The sequence below is a fragment of the Telmatherina bonti genome, assembly GCF_933228915.1.
Source record: "Telmatherina bonti genome assembly, chromosome: 4".
NCBI lineage: Eukaryota > Metazoa > Chordata > Actinopteri > Atheriniformes > Telmatherinidae > Telmatherina > Telmatherina bonti.
In genome coordinates this window covers 36,427,890-36,448,494 of record NC_136622.1, presented here as the reverse complement: position 1 = coordinate 36,448,494, position 20,605 = coordinate 36,427,890, and the positions used below count along the sequence as shown (strand labels likewise).

General features: G+C 42.6%; 1 protein-coding gene across 1 annotated transcript in view; it reads right to left on the bottom strand.

Moving 5' to 3' along the window:
• Positions 1 to 20,605, bottom strand: part of oprl1 (opiate receptor-like 1) — a gene marked incomplete at both ends in the record, with an annotated part of 93,865 nt that overhangs the window by 15,387 nt on the left and 57,873 nt on the right. Inside the window, 3 exons of the mRNA XM_079239382.1 lie at positions 6,741 to 6,825; positions 8,440 to 8,622; positions 12,692 to 12,779. Coding sequence (XP_079095508.1) covers positions 6,741 to 6,825; positions 8,440 to 8,622; positions 12,692 to 12,779 — 356 coding nt within the window. The remainder of the gene's footprint in view (positions 1 to 6,740; positions 6,826 to 8,439; positions 8,623 to 12,691; positions 12,780 to 20,605) is intronic.

Genomic DNA, 20,605 nt, shown 5'->3' with positions numbered 1-20,605 from the left:
TTTGTTTGTTTAGAGTTAACAAGAGAAGGAAAGGAGCAGAAATGAGCCTTAAGATGCATTCATGTCAATTTGCTGCACAGTTGGCAGACAGAATGAGAAACCAGCCAACAAATAATGCAAACAGCTACGAGACCGGAAAACACGTAGGCTGCTAAAACAGAAGGGTGTGTGAAGAGAAAAATGGATGAAGGAAGAGTAAAACATGATGGAAGTCAAGTATGTCACAAAGAGCCAGAAAATGTCCATGGTCAGACTGAGAAACAGAAAGAGATTTCTCATGACCGTTTTCCCTGCATTAGAACAGAGCTGCAAAAGTGTCTTCAGGTTATTCTGATTTACATATCCAGACATGACTGTCACGATGCTGACCCCGCAATGCGCTCTGGAGCAGAGCTGGTCGGCTAGCAACAACCTTAACTATCTGAAAGACTTTACAAAGACATTGAGCTCTGTGGGTTTGTGTTAGATATACAGGAATTGTAAGCAGGCGATACATGACATCATCTTTCAGTAAGTGCTGTTATTTGCAGGGAATATAAAGTGTTCACCAGTTGGTCCAAAAGCTACATTGAGACAAAGAGCCAGCCCTGCTCAGCTGTGGAGTGGACTAATAAAAGTGGTGATGACATTAGGATGTTGCTGCAGGCTGAAGCTGGATCAATACAAAACCAGCAGACCTCTACTTTCTCTGTAAGAGTACTCAGCTGCAAAGTGGTTCTGATAAGTACAGTTCTACGTCTGAGCATGTGTTCCTTTCTTGTAATGTCATAGACTTAGTAAAGTGATTTAAAATAGCTCTGAAAAGATGATAGATTAACCCCATGTGGGTCTCAACCCCCAGTAAGAGAACCACTGGATGAGCAAGGATGAAGGATGAGCAGAAACGCCTAGAACAGGTTGCTTTAGACTGAAGAAGGGCCTTAGTAAGTTACAGTTGTTTGGGCTTGTAAGCAGGTAGGTCTGGGCGATTAATCAGATTTTTATCTCAATTCCGATCTGGGTTTCCAACGATGATAAAAATAAAAGGGTGCGATTATTTCTCTCTCTGCAGTTTCCTCTCCTGCTGTCTTCAGCTGCTAATCGAGCGTCTCTGGCGTTGCAGCGCTGTGCTGTAAACTCCTCCCACAGCCGCTTGCTTTCATTCAGACACTGTTGCCAACTTGGCGACTTTCTCGCTAAATCTGGAGACTTTTTTGTTAAAAGCGACAAATCTAGCAGCTTTTACTGGAGTTATTAGACTTTTCTGGTGTTTTGGCGACTGACTTGAAGACACATATTGTTCTGCAGTTACTGTAAGGAAGGAGCAGCGGGAGCCTCTCCCGTCCTAAAGCACTCCCAGGCGGCCAGTCTCAGTCGGCTCCGGCTGCAGGTCAATGTAGAATAACTGCAGTAGGTTGTGGAAGTTCACCTAAACATAGTTCATACCATTGTCAGTGACAACTGGCTGCATTATTTTCCTATACATAGTTCGGCCAGTTAAACGCCGTAATATCCCTCCGTCACGGGGCGTTACCATAGCAACGCATTAACCAGCTGGTTCAGATCAGCCGTCTTTTAACAGGTGAATGAGAATAACGCGCTGCAGCCTGACAGCAAACATGAAATAGTTCCTGTACTTCAGAAAATGTTGTTAGAAAATATTCACGGTGTGGGACCATGGCATAAGGGGATTAAACAACTCGTAACCGTGTGTTAGATGGTTATAATGCCCGACGCCGAGTCGAGAACACCACGACGCGCAGCGTTGTTTAATCCTTACTTATATTTATCTATTCAGTTTACATCCGTATTTGCACTTTGTTAAGATAAAGCTTCATGTTATTTGTTTGCTTTCTAAAATATGTGGAATCTTAAAGACAGTTTTTAAAAAGTTTATTAAAAGTTTAATGTAAAAAAGAAAAATGTTGTTAAAGATAAAAGGATAATCGTGTTAAATAATCAAGATCTCAATTTCAGTCAAAATAATCGTGATTATAATTTTTGCCATAATCGAGCAGCCCTAGTAGCAGGTACAGTAGTTAAAGACCATGTTGCAGGTTAGAAACCCCCTTAAATCAATATGTAGAAAAATATTGTCGGAACCAACGTTAAAAACAAACACACCTACAAATACACTATTTTGGGCTTTTGGAGTAGTTTTTGTTGGAATTTTACTATTGTATCTAAAATTGTAAGACAGGAAGTGACGTAGGAGACGGGACGGTGTTGTGACAAAAAAAGCACCCCTGCTGTGAAAAGTACCCAATCACAAGAAGCCCAGTAACAGCATGTTGGCTGTAGATGGCGTTTATTTATGCTTTTTATGGGTAAAAATCAAGCGTCAACCTCCGGCGGTTAAAAGTGAAGCCTATGCTGAAGTGCATAAAACTGCAGTTTCCCATTCATCCACTAGGGGCTGCAAAACAGAGCAAATCCCCATAGACTCCCATGTTAAAAAGACCAACTTCACAGCAGAAATAAACATGTTTACAACAGAAATAAACATGTTTACAGCCTGGTTCAAAAATCCATTTTAGGTTTAATAGGTCAGGTTTACCTTCATGACAACTGTGGGGGGAGTGGATTTTTTTCTAACTCGCCTCTTTTAAAGTAATTTAATCTCAAAGTTCGGCAAATTTAGGAGCGCGTCCTTTTGATTGACAGGTACCAATCTCTGGCTTCAATTAAGAAGAACGTAGAACTGCGTTTTTTAACCGGTTAACAACGTGACTTAGCTTTAGCCCGCTTACCTCCGTTAGCTGGTTAGCTCCTGTTATCTCCAGGTTAGCTCGGTTAGCGCTTATCTACAGAAAGCTCAGAGTTTGCTCGATGTCAATCATCCACCATGACGCTCACAGCCACCTTCTCAGCTCCACCTCTTTGCCCATATTTGCATTTTCCGGGTGAGACGACGCGCATGACGCTGCCAACATGGTGATGGTAGGAGCCGCCCACCGAGCTTCAATTCAGCTCTTCAGAAACCTACGGGTGAGGTCACGGAGGCTCCGTTGATCTCTTTATATACAGTAAAAATGAATAACCGCCATCTACAGGCGACATGCTGTTACTGCGCTTTAAATTGTCTAATGCAGATATGTGATCAGCCAATCACATGGCAGCCATTCAACACAAGCTCATACTGAGGATCAGAATGAGGAAGAAAGGGGGACTTTGACGGTTGTTGGTTTGAGTACTACTGGGATTTTCACACACAACCATCTCGAGAATCTGCAGAAGAGAAAATCATCTGCACATAGCGAGGCGATCTGTGCGTTTGTGCTGTATCTGGTTAGTGTGTACCAGTGGTTATGCTTATGGCCTTGTTGTTTTCTAAAAACTAAAATTAAATTTATATAGACTGAATGCGCAGCTGGGAGAATTAAGTTGCAGACAAAAAGGCAAAGTTGTTTCTGGTTTAAAGGTGCAGCGTCAAAGTTATCACAACGTCCTCCAAGCTTCGCCAGCGTCTCGTCTCCCAAATGAATCCATTCTAGTCTAATCCTACTTTTAAAGCACCTTTCAGACAAAAAAGTGGCTCAAAGTGCTCCACATAAAAACACACGCCTGATCATAATCTCTTACAGTCCTTATATGCACACAACACGCATTCACCCCACCCAAATTCTGCAGCTTCGCCTAAGGTTGTTATAGAAATAAACTTCCAATGTGAGCAAACGGCTCAAAGCAGGAGCCAAAATCCAGATCTGGAGAAGTAGAGGCCCTGCATCACGGGACCCCGCCAGACAAGGGTGATCGCCACGGCAACGGCCAAGAAGTCAGGGCCACTCATAGACTGTATATAGAATGGGCAGAGCCTCCTTGACGTCACCCGTAGGTTTCTGAAGAGCTGAGTTGAAGCTTGGTGGGCGGTTCCTACCATCACCATCTTGGCACCGTCATGTGTGTCATCTCAGTGAGCATGGGGGTTGAAGACTGACATCTAGCGAACTCCAACATGTATGTAGCTAAGAGCTGTCTGAGCTAGCCTGGAGCTAGCAGGAACTAACCAACAAACGGAGGTTAGCGGGCTAAAGCTAAGCCACTGTTAACCGGCTGAAAACCGCTGTTGTTCTACATTCCTCCTTCTTGAAGCCAGAGATCGGGTACCTGTCAATCAAAAGGACACGCCCCAACTTATGCTGAATTTTTAAATAAAACTGGTTATAAACAAAGGAGTTGTGATGAAGGCGAACCTGACCTACTAAACTGAAAATGGATTTTGTACCAGGCTGTAAACACATTTTTTTCAACTGTAAACATGTTTATTTCTGCTGTAAACATGTTTATTTCTGCTGTAAACATGTTTATTTCTGCTGTGAAGTTGGTCTTTTTAACATGGGAGTCTATGGGGATTTGCTCTGTTTTGGAGCCCCTAGTGGATGAAGGGGGAACTGCAGTTTGGCACTGCCACAGATTCTTCACTTTTAACTGCGAACTCCTAGTAAGTGAAAATACTAGAGTTAAAAATGTTCATGAGAACAAACAGAAACAGCAGGTATAAAATATAAATAAAGGAGTTTATTAAAAGACGTAGCTGGTAAAACAACACGATGTAAGTACTTTCAATGGGAAAGTGTATCCAAACTTTTGACTGGGACTGTATATAATTAAATAATAACACATTGTGTTAACTGGTTACAGTTCAGCAGCTCTGCTTCAGCCACTAAGCTGCTAAACAACCATCTACAGATGATATATTTCTCTCTCCTCTGCATGCTTGTATCAGCCTCACGTTGACCATTTCTGTTCACCATACAAGCTTTTTTCCTCCTTTCGCACCAGTTGCCATGCAACCAAACACCATTCTTTCAATGCTTTGACCTTTTTTAGGAGAAACATTATCATCTGTGAGCTCTGACAGCAACTTCACTAATGATATGTAGGCTGCTGGCGCAATCGTATCACACATGCACACACATAAATACTCACCCTCACACTCACGCAACCCTGTAAGGCAAACAAACGTCCTCACACGCTCAGCTAAATATGTGTGAAGGAGAATCTGCTCCACTGCAACACTTTTCCATTAATAAGACTGACCTAAACCAAAATATATCAGAGCCTCGCGGCATGATTTATTGCAACAAATAAACTCATTCGCACACACAGACACTCACCTAGTCAGCAAAGAGAAGGACCCAGGTGGATCCACTCATCAGAAACAGATAAGCACATATAGGAAGAAAAATGAAGAGAAAGAAGGTGCCGAGTCTTATCAGAGAGGCTGAGACAGAGACAAAAGCTGGCTGGGAGAAGTTTCCACTTTCTATATTTTGATTTATTTCCTCATTTTATTTTCAATAGGTTCAAACATAGCTTAGGTTCTTTTTTTTTTTTTTTAAGATTACTCACTTTAGGCATCTGTTAGCTGGATGTCTGCAATAAAACCCTTACTAGTGGCTGAATTCAACAAGTCTTTTAGAGTAAAGTCAGTTCGGCAAGTCGCCATCTGGAAGGCTAATGCTAACGGTATTCACTCAGAAGCTACAGCGATGGCCACACATTCCTTTTTGCTGTTTAAGACTAAAGTAATGGTGCAAAATAAATATTAAAACACTTAAACATGCAAAGGAGTTGGTGCCTGATTCGTTTTGTGGGATTATTTCCACCTTCATCATCAACACAGTTGTAAGTTTTATGAATAACATTTTCTTTGTATGTGTGCACAAAGTAAGACATGATGCTGATACTCTTGTGCTGCACCGGAACTCTTCTGCCTTGTTGTAAAGAAGTTCTGGACTCTGAAATGAGCTACGTAGGAGCTCAGCTGGAAGGTGAAACGGAAACGGAAACCAGATGTTGCTTCTAGTGGAAGTTTTAGTCAGAAATATTTGCAGCGTGTCTTCAGCAGCATCAGAACCGCAGACTATGAAACTAGATTTGCCCTGAAAAGTCTCCATCTGGTCCAAAAGCTGCAGCCAGGGTTCTGATAAGAACTAGCGGGAGAGATCATATTTCTCCAGTTTTAGCGTCTCTCCATTAGGTTTCCGGTAAATCCAGGATAAAGTTTAAAATTCTTCTCCAAACATATAAAGCTCTCCAGGACCATCTCCATTTTACATCAAAGATCTTATAGTTCCATATATTCCAAACAGAGGACTTGGCTCTCAGACTGCAGGTCTGCTTGTGGTTCCAGACACTCTGGGAGGAAGAGCATTCGGCTATCAGGCTCCACTTATGGAACCAGATCCCAGACTGGCTCTGGGAGACAGACACATCATCGTGAAGAGGCGCCGTACAGATGGAGGGAACTGAACTGATCTAACTGAAAGTTGGCTGTGTGGTGGCGACCAATGTGGTGGTCCTCAGATTTTTTTCAACCTCTTGCTGAAAGTGTTGAAATCGAGAATTGATCTGAATATATAAAAAATGTCTTTAATTTTTCATTTGTTTTGTTGTTTTTTCATTTGTTTAGTTGTGAATGTGTTTTTTTTTTTTGCAGATTGCTGAACATCTTTACTTCTGTAAGACACTGCCTCTTAAAGAAAAACCACGTCTCAGAAAACCTCTTCTGAGACGTGCTGCTGCCACCACATTTAGGACAAAATCAAGTTTCCTTCAGCCTTTGATGTTCTTTACGCTATTTTGTGCATAAAACTTTAGTTTATAAGATGTGCAACTAAAAACATTTTATTTCCATTTTACTGGAAAAAATCTCATTTTACTCACCTTGTATCAAGTTAACTGGAAACAAATAACTGTTCATATCGTTTGCAAAGACCAACCCAGTCATCATTACGCTCCATGTGGATAATACTTACCGCCTAGTTCCTCCTCTACGTGCCCCATGGCCATAGCTGGGACACCGAAGGCAGAAGCCAACACCCACACACAGATATTCACCACCTGAAAACACAGAGGCATGGCAGAAGCAGAACGTTCAGTCATCAGAAGGGCTACCTGGATGGTTGCTGCAGGACGAGCGTCAGGCCAGTTTGAATGCATGTTAGGAGAGCTAGCTTTAGCTACCGCCGACTGGGTTTGAGGATTACCGTTTAATATGATGAAGATGAAGAACCTGTGCTTATAAAGGCTTTCAGACTGGTTATGTATCAGGTAGATGTACACGTTGTGAAAGGAAGAATCCAGTAGCTTGTTGGTCGATGTTAGCCAAAAAGATAGCATTCAATAAAAACTTTCCTTTCATTGTATCTTTTCAGTTATTGGGGATTAAAACGACAACTATCCATGAACCTTCGATCAGGATCACTTTAGCAGGAATACAGCAGCATTCTGGTCAAAGAGGCTCAAGGTTCGGTACTCACAATGCCGACAGCAACAGTAGAAGGTGTAAAAACATCACGCCTCTGAAACGCATCAGTAACTGCAAGTACACAACTGCTGACAGGGTAATTAGAAAAAACACAAACTTTTGTGACACAGTAAGAAACATATTAAAAAATCTGTGATTCATCACTCAGGACACTCGTGTGATTAATCATGAAAAACTGACAATTCCTGATAAGCCATAGTTCACCGTGAACGTTATGGAATCTAACTTGTGATGTCACAATGCAGAATCAGATGAAGGATTTTACTGCCGTCACAACCTCTGTTTCACAGTCGGCATCTTTCCTCATGTTCAGTGTGCCTTTAAAACAAACAACCTCAGAGCTAAAAGGTTTAAACACATTCTCAGAAAACCTCTACTACAAAACAGAGTCCGTCAACATGAACATCAAAATCTGGGAGTAATCAGATTACTGTAGTAGTCTGATATAATACTTATATATACATTTATAAAAAGACATTTACCACTCTGTTATCTTTTAATACGATACTTTTAACACACATATACGCAGACTATGCTGATCAAGTTTAAGAGTCATCATTTGGAATCTCTAGGCTGAGTTTGAGCAAATCGCTAAACTTTGAACCAAAATGGCAGACTTCCTGTTCGTCTTCAAGGGTTCTTATCAGTCTCGGTTTGTTTGTGCAAAATACCATTCACATTTACAAGCTGCAGTTTGAGGGATGCCACAGCAGGTGGTGCTGTTGAGGCACTTTTCTCTGATCGTGCAAAAGCTCCTCCCCCCAACATACGAAGATTTTTAGCTGAAAGGCACAAACTAACATGACAATACAGGTCAACGTCATTAACTGGGAAGAAGAATAATGAGAAAGAAATACTACAAATGCAAGAACCCTTAGATAATTGGGCTTAACAATCTTCATTTATGTAATGTTTATGTAACTATTGATGCTTCTGCATATTAAAGAAGGCTACAAATGCACAGACCAGGCCTAGCTAAACTAGAGGCATGGCTGAGCAGGGCAACCTGTTTATCTCCTGATTCATGACCCAATGACAGCCCACACAGAGTCCATTTAGATAAATCTCATCCTGTACTCAAGCACTAAAGCAAACTCAAGCAGCTGTGAACATCGGTACTGACATCTGAACATTTCAGCAAAGTCAAAGGAGGCGTGACGGTCTTCAAAAGCGTAAGTCGCTCTTACCTTGGCCTTGTGAGGAGTCCTCATGTCCAGAGCCTTGACGGGGTGGCAGACAGCCACATATCTGTCTATACTCATCACCGTCAGGGTGAAGATGCTGGTGAACATGTTGTAGTAGTCGATAGACACCACCGTCTTGCACAGGGCATTCCCAAAAGGCCAGAAGCCCAGAAACACATCAGTGCCCTGCAAACATTCACAGATCAGTGGTTTTAGAACACAAGGTCAGCCGTCAGAGAGCAGATTTGTCTTTACATTAACATGTAAGATTAACGGACAACAGTTTTTCTGTATACACACACACTTAATTTAAAGTCAGACTTCACAAGGTTTGACATTTGATTTTGTTGATATTAATTAGATGAATATTAACTGGATCATATAAAAACAGATAATAGATAATGTAACAGCTGGTGGAGTGGAGTCCGTGGCGAATCTCACAGCTTTCTGGGAGAGCTGCCTACATCTGTGTCTCTATGCTGGCTGCATTTACTATCTGCAGGGTCTTCTTGTTTTCAGACTATCTGCAGCTGCCGCGCCAGACAGTTTCATCAGGATGCCTCTGTGCTGCTCCTGCAGAAGGCTCTCAGAAACTTTCTCCTCAGTTTGTAGGAAGTAGTGTCAACTATAAGTTTGGGCTGCATGGCGGTGTGGCGGTTAGCTCCACAGCATGAATGTTGCTGGTTTGATCAGCAGCTGGGGAGAGTCTGATAACTAAATCATTTCTGCAGAAATCTGTAAGGACTCTGAAATTGTGGAAATCCCATCAGCCTTTCTTGTATAGAACCCAAAGACACTGCTAAGTTCAGACCTGGACCAGTCCTGAGACTGTATATAGGAACATATAAAATGCACAGATTGTGTCATCCATGTAACCCAAAGAACATACTAGAGCTACTAAAGTTAGTGCATCTGGATTTGGTGGTCATGCACATGTGACGCTGAAGGGCAGAAACTACAACACTTTTATCAAAAGATAAAACAGTGCTGTTATCGACCGGTTTAATGACAGCATGTTGTAGCTGCTCTGGGTGTCCACGGCAGTTTCGCCCTGATCCCACACACAGACACTCGCACAACATTTATGATCCCGTCAGCGTTGTCAATTCTCAGTCATATTGCAGCTTAAAATAGATCCATTGTGCTTTGTGAGCTTTATTTAATTCTGAGATCCTGGAGAGATTGTGTCTGGAAGGCACATGGCAGTTGAGTTTGATAGACACGTCACCATCCAATCATTTAGAACAGGCCAGTTTGAGAAATTAAGTTCTAAAAGAGAAAACAACTGAGCAAGCCTGTTTGGTACCAGATGAATGGAATGACTCCTGTTCATTACCAGCACTAAGTTAGCAGCAAGTTTGGAGATGGCCAAAAGGTAAAAACTATTTTCACTCTGCAGGATTTTGATTGGTTGCCTCAAAAATGTCAGCGTTAAGGCAAACATAGAGTTTGTGTCCAGAGTGAGATGTGTCTGAGAATCCTCATGCATATCATCAAGAGGTAGGAGAGGGTAACCAACTAGCCGCCATGCAGCCTGGACGATCACATGGGGCTCGAACCAAATGCATCAGGAATTACCAGGGATTACCAGACCTGCTGGTACTGGATGTTCCTGCAACACCTGATTCAAATAAAAGTGACCTCCAACAGCTCAACTTTTGCCAAGAGCTCTTAATGATCCATTTCATTTGATCAAGTGTTGCAGTAGGGAAACACCTAAAACCTGCAGGACATCAGCCTTCAAGAACAGGAGTTCCTGGCATAGGTGGTATGTAAGGATGCTCTCCACCGTGAGGCAGTAAGTAGAAGCAGAGTCTCCTTAGTGGTCTCGGCAATCCACCACCTCCACTGAGGAGGCAGGGAGTCTGTGACCCTTTCCACACAGTCCCTGTTCCTGCTGGAGGTTGTTTTAGCCTCGGAAATCCACTGACCTTTGGTTTGGTGATCACTCTGTGCTACAATAGGCTGATTGTCCCCCCCCCCCCCCCCATTTCCTTCCAAAAGTCAAAGGTATTCTCTCTGATGAGACGTACGAGCAGATGGCGAGACCAGAATCACACGCAGAAACTTATTTTAATCAGATTGCTTCTAGCTCATTTTCACCTCCTCTTCTTCTTTGTAACTGATAGGAAGCAGCAGGTTTTGGTAAAATGAGTCGGTTCTATGAATAGCCTTCGGTTATCAGGTCCCTCTCTGTGAAACCAGCGGCCATGTTGGGTTCAGGGAATAGACGGCCTCGCTAACTTAAAGTTCAGGCTTTAAGCTTTACTTTTTGATGTTTATAGTTATGTCTGACTTGGTGGCCTTTAAAGCCCCTTTATGTCCCACGTATACCAAGATTTCTGTCCATCTGAATCCTTTACATGAGTAATTTGGTCCATTTCCAAGGCATTTGGAGATGTATCCCCCACTACAGCCAGTGGAGCTGAACCACCAGAACCATTAGCGGCAGTGTTGAGCAGCACATCTGATGTGAAACCAATGGAGGAACGAAGAAGATGCTGTGACGTATTTAACAGCTTTACAGGCCCTCCTCATCTACGCTTCCTCCTTTTACATCTCTGCTTTATCATAATTTCTTCCACTGTTGCTACATTTGCCACTGTCTGCAACTGAGCCTTGAAATGGGATTTAACGCACCTCTGAACTGTCCTCTAATGGATGTATTGCCCAACAACCAAGTCAAGTATAAAGGACGCATGGGAGTGTGTGGGCAATGACATTTGAAGCAGATGTGCCTATTCATATACGTAAAGGAAGCGGAAAAGAGCTGGTTGTGAGATAAGGGTAGTTCTTGGGCCTGTGGGGTGCTGGCTCTCCGTGCAGCTTCTCTTCTTTCCCAGCAGGTATTCTGGACTTAGCTTGTCAGGCACTCCAACAAAGTTAGTTTTAACTTGGTTATCTCATACTTGAGGCGATTTTTTGTCGACAGCTGGGGAATGTCTGCACATGGCAGTGTCCGTGTCTTTGTAAGCCACATTGATAGACTTTGGTACTTCTTCACTGCCTGGAACTGGTGTATAACCATTTTTTAATCTTTCGCATCAGCAAAATAGCAGCATAGCATCTGGATTTTCAGTTTTTACAGCAGGAGTGCACAAGTTTAATGGCTCGTTGCCAGGCCTCTACAGAGCTGGATGGCATGCACATGAGGTGTGTTGGAGAACGGTTGCATCTAAAAGTTGTCAGATCGTAGCACTCGATCGTAGCACGTAGAAACCCCTGTTTTACACCAACCACTTTAAAATGATGGCCAATCACACAATAGTTCTCAGACATCACACGAAAAAAAGTTCTGCTCCAATGAACAAGCTGCAAGAACTCTGGAACCAGGTTGCAAGAACACAATGACATCTGAGGGCAAAGTCCTCCATTTTGCAGTTAGTATGTAGGAAGTATGGTGTTCATTGGCCTCTCTTTCCATCCCTCTCCAATCCCATCTGGTCAAGGCCCCCATTCCTGGGTCTGGTTGAGGGTTTATGGTCCATTTCACCATCTCCTTGTGCAGTTTTGGATTGTGGATTAAATCTAGATTTGATGTAATCCTTAGCTAAGCAAGTATGATTGGTTTATATGAACACAATTAATTATAAATCACAGAAAGACTCCAATTCAGTACAATTAATTTTAATCCAATTATAATTCAATTAACAAAATCCATTATATGATCCACATTAGACCAAGATCTCCAGCCATCTGTAAGGAAGCAGCTACTAAATGAACGTTTGTCTCCTATAAGTGCTGGATTTAGGCTCCTATATGCAGAAGTCCTGCATACAGGAGTTTGAAATGGCTTTGAGGAAAACCATGTCAAACCCGAAGCAGATTGTATCCATGGAAACAATCACAAAGTTGATGAAACGCAGGTATTTACAAAGCATTTGTAGGACTTGCTTGTTGCTCATCATGGCTGCAGGCACCTTAAACAACGTACACATCGTTTATTTTATCACCTCATTGACCTGTGGTTGTTAATGCTGGTGTGGTCCTGCTGGACTGTGAAAACTGAAATGCCCTTCTGGGATAATAAAGTTCACTGAAATGAACTGAATAATCATTTAAACTGTTTGGCAGAGCAAAATTTAATCTTTATGTCTCATTAAAAAATTCTTAAAGCAGAGCCTGACAGCCATTTCTACCTCCACCTGTCTGGTATTTAGATTTAATGAGGACAGCATGTGGTTAATTATTACCTGTTCACTTTTTTAAACTGTTACTGTGCTGAAAAATAAATGAAAAGCTTTTAAAGTAGTACCTGGAAAGGTAGAGTAGCCAGGAACAAAGAGTCGGCCAGAGCCAGGTTAAAGATGTACGTGTTTGTCGCCGTTTTCATCTTCGTGTATCTGAGAAGAGACGAAGCACAAAAGCAAATTATCACAACCAGAATAAAACAGACTGGAAGCACTTTTCTGTCTTCATGCAGCTAATTTACGGTTTCCTCCGTTCTCCATGGCAAACATGGGACAGTCAGCATGATAAGCTTCGCTGTGCCGCTCAAACTGCAGGCCGCTGAGACGTAGAGGCCGCTCAGTCCCAAACACCTTCCACGTAGCGATGTGGACGGCGTGGGAACTACGCCATCAAATTCAATCCCACATCAAAACAGCACTGTATTTATCATAATGTTTGGAGTTGTGGAGGTAATTTACTTAAATGTTTAAATCTTTAAAACCAGATGGTTTAATCAGCTGGATTGCAGCTCAATCGATATACAATCACATGGCAGCAAGTCAGTTCATACAAGAAGAGGCTGAAGGTGGCATGGTTGTTGGTGCCAGACAGACTGGTCTTAATGGGCAGAGTGATACGAGATCCAGGCAACAGTAACTCCCTTTCCTTCAGCCTGCATGTAGTGTAGCCTCAGGCCGTCGTAAGGCTGATTGGTGCTTTGGAAGACGGATATGCAGACGGAGGAACAGTTTCGTCTCGTGTCGGTTGCGTGCATCATTTGAGGCTTGATGCAGGAAAACTGAGGAATCGCACCAGAAATGATGAGGGCAAACCAGAGAAGAAGAACAGTAAACAACGTAGACACAACAAATAAAAATCACAAGAAGAAGAAGGTAAGAGCAGCAAAAGACCTTGTGGTTTCCTTCTTCTTCTGGTGTTTTTGGTAGGCTGGAAACATCTTTATAGTGGTGCCAACTACCAACTGCTGTCAGAACCGTAGACTGTATATAAGAGATGGGCGGAGCCTCCGTGACGTCACCCGTAGGTTTCTGAAGAGCTGAATTGAAGCTCGGTGGGCGGTTCCTACCATCACCATCTTGGCAGGGGCATGCGTGTCGTCTCACCCGGAAAATACAAATATGGTCAAAGAGGTGGAGCTGAGAGGGGGGCTGTGACCGTCATGGTGGATGATTGACATCGAGCAAACTCCGAGCTTTCTGTAGCTAAGAGCTAACTGAGCTAAGCTGGAGCTAATTGGCATCAAAATGCCATCAAAACAGAAACAATATCCAGGTAAAGTTAATGTGGAAGATCAGTAGTTTTACAGCTTTGTAAAACCAGACTTTTTAAAGGCCTTTATTCATCATGTCTTCATTTTCTCTTGCTCTCGTCCTTCATCCCACCATTCACCTTCGGCTCTTGACTATTCTCCACCTCTTCATGACTTTTCTGCCTTCCTCCCTCCCAGAAACACTTAAAATGACGGTTAAACTCCTCCTCATTACTTCCATCTCCTCCCAGTTCTCCAGAACCCATTTCTGCTCTTCTCTCCTTTAAACACATTTCAGCTCTTTATAAACTATCCATCTCTAAGCAGTTCATCTTCATCTCCTTCCCTTTCAAATCTCGACTATTTTCCAGCCGTTTTTCTCTTCTTTTCCTTCTTTTCTCTTTATTGCCTTGCCTTTGCCGTCTAAATCTTGTCTGATTGTCTCTCTGCCTTCTCCTCCTTCACATTATCCTCTCTTACAGTGCATCCCTGCATCCTTCTCTGCATACTGAACACTTGCATGCAGAGTCTTCACAGAGAATATTTCATGGCTGTTCCCCTTTGCTTACATCAGGGGCCGAGTCTACTCCATCATACCTTCTTTATCTGTCTTTTTCTCTCCAGATAATCCAGTCTCTGAACGCTGCAGGTCTCTCTGGCCTCACTCTCTCTGCCTCTACTATAATATATTTTATTTTTCACTCCGTCTTCTCCACACGGCCTTATTTTCTGTCCACTTCTCCATCATTCAACGAAAGTTAAATTATTTTTTATTCATCAGTTCAAGGATTGTAACAGCTGTGGGAGCGGTGAGATGAACAAAGAGCTAAAACATGAACCGATGTGCAGGAAGAGAAAGTTGGCGTGGCCACACAACGAGCGATGACGAGGTAATATCTTGTTTACACACCTCAAATAGGCAGACAGAAAAAATAAAAGGCAAGACGAGGCATTTAATCATGCACCAGATAATCAAGTTGTTCCCCATGACAAGACAAGCGACCTCACAAGAAGGACAGAAAGCAGGAGGAAACAAATCAATGCGCTGCGTCGATATCTTTGTGTCAGGACGACAACTGATGATGCTGCAGCTCGTGTGTTTCCACAAAGTGCTGAGCGAACAGAAACGTTTCATGGAGATTTTAATCTCCATTATGGAAAAAAAAAAAAAAAATCAATTAACCAAGTTTGTTTGTTGACTTTTGTTTAACCAGTGTGTTGTCTGTCCTCCGGGGTCAAACTGGCCCAATGCGACAAATGAAAACCAGCATTTACAAAAGTTAAACTTCCTTCTTTTCACCTTAAAGCTGAGGTAGGTAGCCTAATGTTGGGGAGCTAGCAAGATGTGGAAGCGGCGCCCTGTCTTGGCTCCTCCCCCTGCATTGCCCCCTCCCCCTGTATTGGCTCCTCCCCCTCTGGTTCTGCTCCTTGCGTGATCCAAGGTTTTTTTTTTATTCGCAGCTTTTTCCACCAAGGATTTTCTCTTTCTCGGCTGTTTAGCAGGAGGAGGCAAATAAACCGAGCCGGGTCGGGAAATCCTTCCTGCATTTTCTCAGCCATGTTTGCCTTCCGAGTTTCTTCTTCACTACTTTGTATTTTCATCCTAACACGCTGTTTATATGCAGGGTGTGGCTATCAGGTATGTTCTGCTGGAGGGGGAGGAGGGGAGCCGGGAGAAGAAGCTACAGAATATAAGAAATGAACAACTTCATTTGGGTCGGAACGTTTGGATTGGTCAGAGTTTTTACAGATTTACAGTAAACTGAGGGGTCTAACTATATTTCTTATTGTTCATGATTACAGAATGTATAGACTACTATCAGGACGAGGAACCACTTCACCCAGAGGAACATGTCTCTGAGCAACGTTTCCTACTGGAGCTTTAATATGGATTAGATTGTATAAATGCTGATAGAAAATAAAGTTTAGTCAGGATTCAGAGTTTTATTGGCAACAAACTGTTGACCTCCCGGGTCAAGCTGACCCCGTTTTATGTTTTATAAAGCAGGATTTAAAAAAAAAAAAAAAAAAAAAAAAAAAAATTTTGAACATTACAACATTTTAATATTTATTTCAGTTCAGTTTGATGCAACAAACCTCATTTACAGGACGGATCTTCACAACAGCAACAGAAAGCTGAGTCGTGGCGATTTACTGTGGTTGTTCACTCCTAAAAGAAAACCGCCGGACTTTCAGTGAAAAGCAGGAATAAATATCTGATGAGGAACTGTGCTAACGCCAAAGTTTTCCAGGTTACACAGATAAAATGTCAAGAAGCAGAAATAAAAGATGAATTTTAAGGTCGTATTTAGTCCCTCCTGATTGGACTAATACACCTGGACAGTGTCCTAACAGTCCTAATCTTATAAAAGTGTCACTAAAACCACTTTATCCTCCTGAAATATGAAGATTTAAGGTACAACATCAAAACACTGGAAGGAGGAGGAGGAGCAAGGTGATGAAGGTTGCAGCACATCCTGCGTAGAGGAGAAGAACTGGAAGCGAAGGACCAGGATCCATCTCTAATCAATACCAGTATTGACATTAAGGTTATTTGGATCGATACGCCGCTCTGCCTTGGTAAACACAAAGCCAGAACTGACGCATGTAGATCTGCAACACAAATGTCCCAACATGGAATGTCTGACCAGCAGATTTATGGTTTATGAGAAAAACGGTGATTTACTGTTGGTGTGTTCTTATAAATGACGGTTTGCATGTTTTCTTGTTGGAAAGTTGTTTTGTTTGCTTGGATTCTGCATGGTGTGTGTTGTGTTTGTTAAATGTGGGACCACTGGAAGAGCGGCCGCGGCGTTAGCTCCAGCTAACGGGGACCAGAATAAAGGAACGCAGCAGAAAGCTGCTGGTCGGAGGTCGTCATCAGGACACCAAACGGACATCTTGTGGTTCCGTTTGTTCTGATCAAAATAACATTTTCTCTGAAACAAAAGCAAGACATGTAGGAGGAAGAGTCAGACGTGCAACAATGCACCAGAGGACGTCATCAAATGCTGACTGGCTGTCTTCACCATCCTCATCGCTCCCTCTTCACCACTTCTTCTTCTCTTACAAGTGGAACTGTGACAGAGCTCCCTTTCTCTTCATTCCTCCCTCAGGTTCTTCTCTCCGTTAGCAGAGGACGATGAAAGGAGTCCATCTGATGACTCTTTAATCCTCCGAGCTGTTTACGTTCAAATATTAATGTGGCTGTGAATTATTCACACCCAGCCGCTCGGCGGTGTTTGGCTGAACTGAGCTGTCATAAGCCAGCACAGATTTTAAGATTCTTCCCTCCTGAACCAATATGGAGCGAGTGGAAATAATTCCAGCCCAGCTTCTGCAGTCTGATGTTGAGGCAGGTGAACGGCGAGCGAATGTGGGACGTAAACTGCTGACTGAAACATCTCCAGGTCTCACAGTTATTAGGTCTAATGGCTCCACGGGGGCGACGTGTCTGTACGCAATGGGTTTCCTCCTCCCACATCGCTACGGCACTGTATCGTGGTGGCACATGTGACTGTGAAAGCGGTGGAGATGTAAAATTCCCTTCCAGCCGATATCAGAGAATCTGGCAGCTTTGCAGCGTTAAACAAAACAGAAAGTGAAGCGCTGAAGTTGGTCTGTTTAACATGGGAGTCTATGGGGATTTGCTCAGTTTTGCAGCCCCTAGTGGATGAAGGGGGAACTGCAGTTTTATGTACTTCCAGGCTTCACTTGTTCTCTCTGGAGGTTGCCGCCTGATCTGGACTCTACTCCGGTTACGTTAAAGCCATTCAGTAGAATCACTTCTCAAGCTTGATTTCGAAGAAGACTCACCTGTTTTTCCCCACAGAGGAACAAGCTGGTGGAGTTGGAATCCTAATAAAATCTCTACGTCTGACAGTCCTAAGGTTTACTGAGTTTTTGTTGGCTCAGGCTGCTGAAATCGTTACAGCGGCTGCAAAGTGACCAGAAGGGATGTTGTGAATCAGCGTAACACAAACAAAGCTGAACTGAATTAGATTTAATTGCCGTATTGATGTCCTTTGCAGTGGACGTTTTGGTCGAGATGTGCTGATTTCTCCCATTTACTGACGAATCTCCAGTAAACTGGGGAGGTGCGGATGATAGTAACTGTTGTTTTATTTTGTGGAATGAGGCTCTGTGCTGACTCATCCTGATGGCACACTGACATCCATCATGAACACCCCAGGAGCCATTTGTTGCCCTGCAGCCTCCCATGGCTGAGAAACAGCCCTTTGTTACTTTTCTTTCCATGCCAGAAGATAACTTGACAGGGTCACATCCACACTGGCCCTCCTGGATGCACATGTAGAGATTTTCGACCGGTGCTTAGGTGTCTCAGCTCCGGTGCTGGCAAAGAACCGGTTTTGGTTTCGACCAAGAGAGTCTGGTCAGTGCTGCTTCATCGCTGGCCGGTCACCACGAACAGAATGCAGGATATGGAAATGTGGGTTTCTTTTGGGTCGTTTGTTGCTTCTGCGTCCTAGCTTCTTTTTCTGGTCTCCAGAGATCTTCTGTAAAATTTGTTGAACTAATTTGTTGTATTCTTACTGCATTACTCCACCACTATAACTGATTTTTTTTTTTTTGTTTGTTTGTTTTTTTAATGGATTATGACATAGAATGAAGACATATTGCATAAACAAAGTATTTCTATTATTATTGTTATAATTGTTGCTATTATTATTGGTATTACTGCATTACTCCATCACTGTAAGTGATTAAAATATGACACACAGGATATTATTTTCATGCAGGTATCCCTAATATACTGGATTCTTATTTTATTGCTAAAGGGTAACTATTGCTATTATTGATAATAATTGCTTCATCACTGGGGTGGAATTATATATATGATTATGCTTCTACCAACTCCTTTTGAACTATTTGTCAAATGTTTTATTTCAATTTTTGTTTAGATTTGTCATTATGTTCAAATAAACTTCATAAACAACAAAAAACAGTCATATTTTGGTGAGATAACCCCGCAACCAGCTGCTGACGCACACAACGCGAAGCGTTGTCAAACTCTGGCCCTGCAAAGAGGTGGTGCCAGAACAGAACCGGTTTGAGAACCAGGAGCTGGTGCTTATGCAGTCGAAAGCCAAAGAACCGGTGCTAAGTCTGGCTCTGGCTCCGGACCAGCTCTGGAACCAGCTCGCCTCCATGGTGGCCGATGCAGTAAAGACACACAAGATGGCAGTTATTCAGGAAGAGAAGGAAGAAAGTCACAGATCAAGACATAGTGTCAACATCAGAGTGACTTTTACTGGCTGGAGAGATCTCAGAGAAGAGACAGGATGTGAGAAACATGTTGAATGGATCCTCATAACCTGGTAAGACGAGGTGATGGTACATTTTTGCCACAGAAGCGTTGCAGCCAGCATGAGGCCAGTTTACTGGCATACTATACTGTATATGCTGCTCAGGTGGGAGAGAAGTTGTCGACCAGCCCTGCACTGCATCTCAATGTGTCTTTTGGGATAAGAGTGTGTGTGTGTGTGTGTGGGTGGGTGAACTTTGGGTTGTCAACATGACTGTAAAAGTGCTGTACAACTACAGTCCAGTTAATCTATAGCAGGTTTCATGGGCGTCCACACTTTCATGCACCCCTTATGTTGCCATGGTTTTTATCCAACACATTTGCCAGAAAGCGGGGCAGAGTTCAGAGTTCACCACTAAGCCACATGTTTCAGACAACAGCACACACGGTGTTGGTGGGGGAGATCTTCTTCCCAACGAGACATAAACCAGAGGACGTGCAGTAGATGATGGTTGTCTGTGCAGCCAGTAAATACATCCTGTTTGTTGTTTTTGTTGCTTTTATGAGCCAAACATCAGCTGTACCGCTCAACACGGTCCCCATGGCTTCCAGCTGAACTTCTCGCTTGCTTTGTCAGGGTTTGGATCCTCAAGGGCCACAGAAACAGATCAAATAACACATAAATGGCAGAGAAATGGATGAAAAGCTCCATATTCATCTTTTGTGAAGCATGAAAGGAATATTACTCACATCAAACCAGTCAGTTAGAAAGCAACATAAAAATATCCCCCTTTCTCCTGCATCACCTAATCCCATGTAAATCATGTCAAAACGGTACTTGATGTCCTTACAAAATATGTTTGAGATATGAAGGTATGGATGGCAGTAAACCTTTTACATCTCAGTCACAAAGCGTCAGTCAAAGAGAAACTACAGAGCAAATAGGGACTCTGAGCTATAAATTACACATTAAATATGTCATTAAGAAGAATTTTATCATCTGAGGAACATTTTTAGAGTCCAACCACTTCTATCCCAAGTCAGTGCAGAGCATATTGCACACTTTATGTCACCTCTGCTCTGTTTACTTGGGAATTCTGTCGATGCATTTCAGCTCGGCGCTGAGTAAAATCTCCCACATTTGAAACCCAAACATGTCAAACATTTAACTTTAACAAGCAATTTGCACACCAGGATATTCTAATTAATTTGTTTGCATAGAAGAGTAAAACTGTTTGAGCACATGAAAGGAGATTTGATGGCTGTTAATGAGACAAGCCTCCCTGAAAACATGATTTCTAACTTTTGTGAGGGTGTTTATATATTGACGACAGGATGTTTTTGACATGTTGCCATTTCCGTGTCATGGATGACGCTTCAAATCGATAAAAACTAATAAACAGCTTCCCTGTTTTCGCTGCCCTTTAAATCTCCTGATGGAAAAGAACTGAAGCGGTATTATG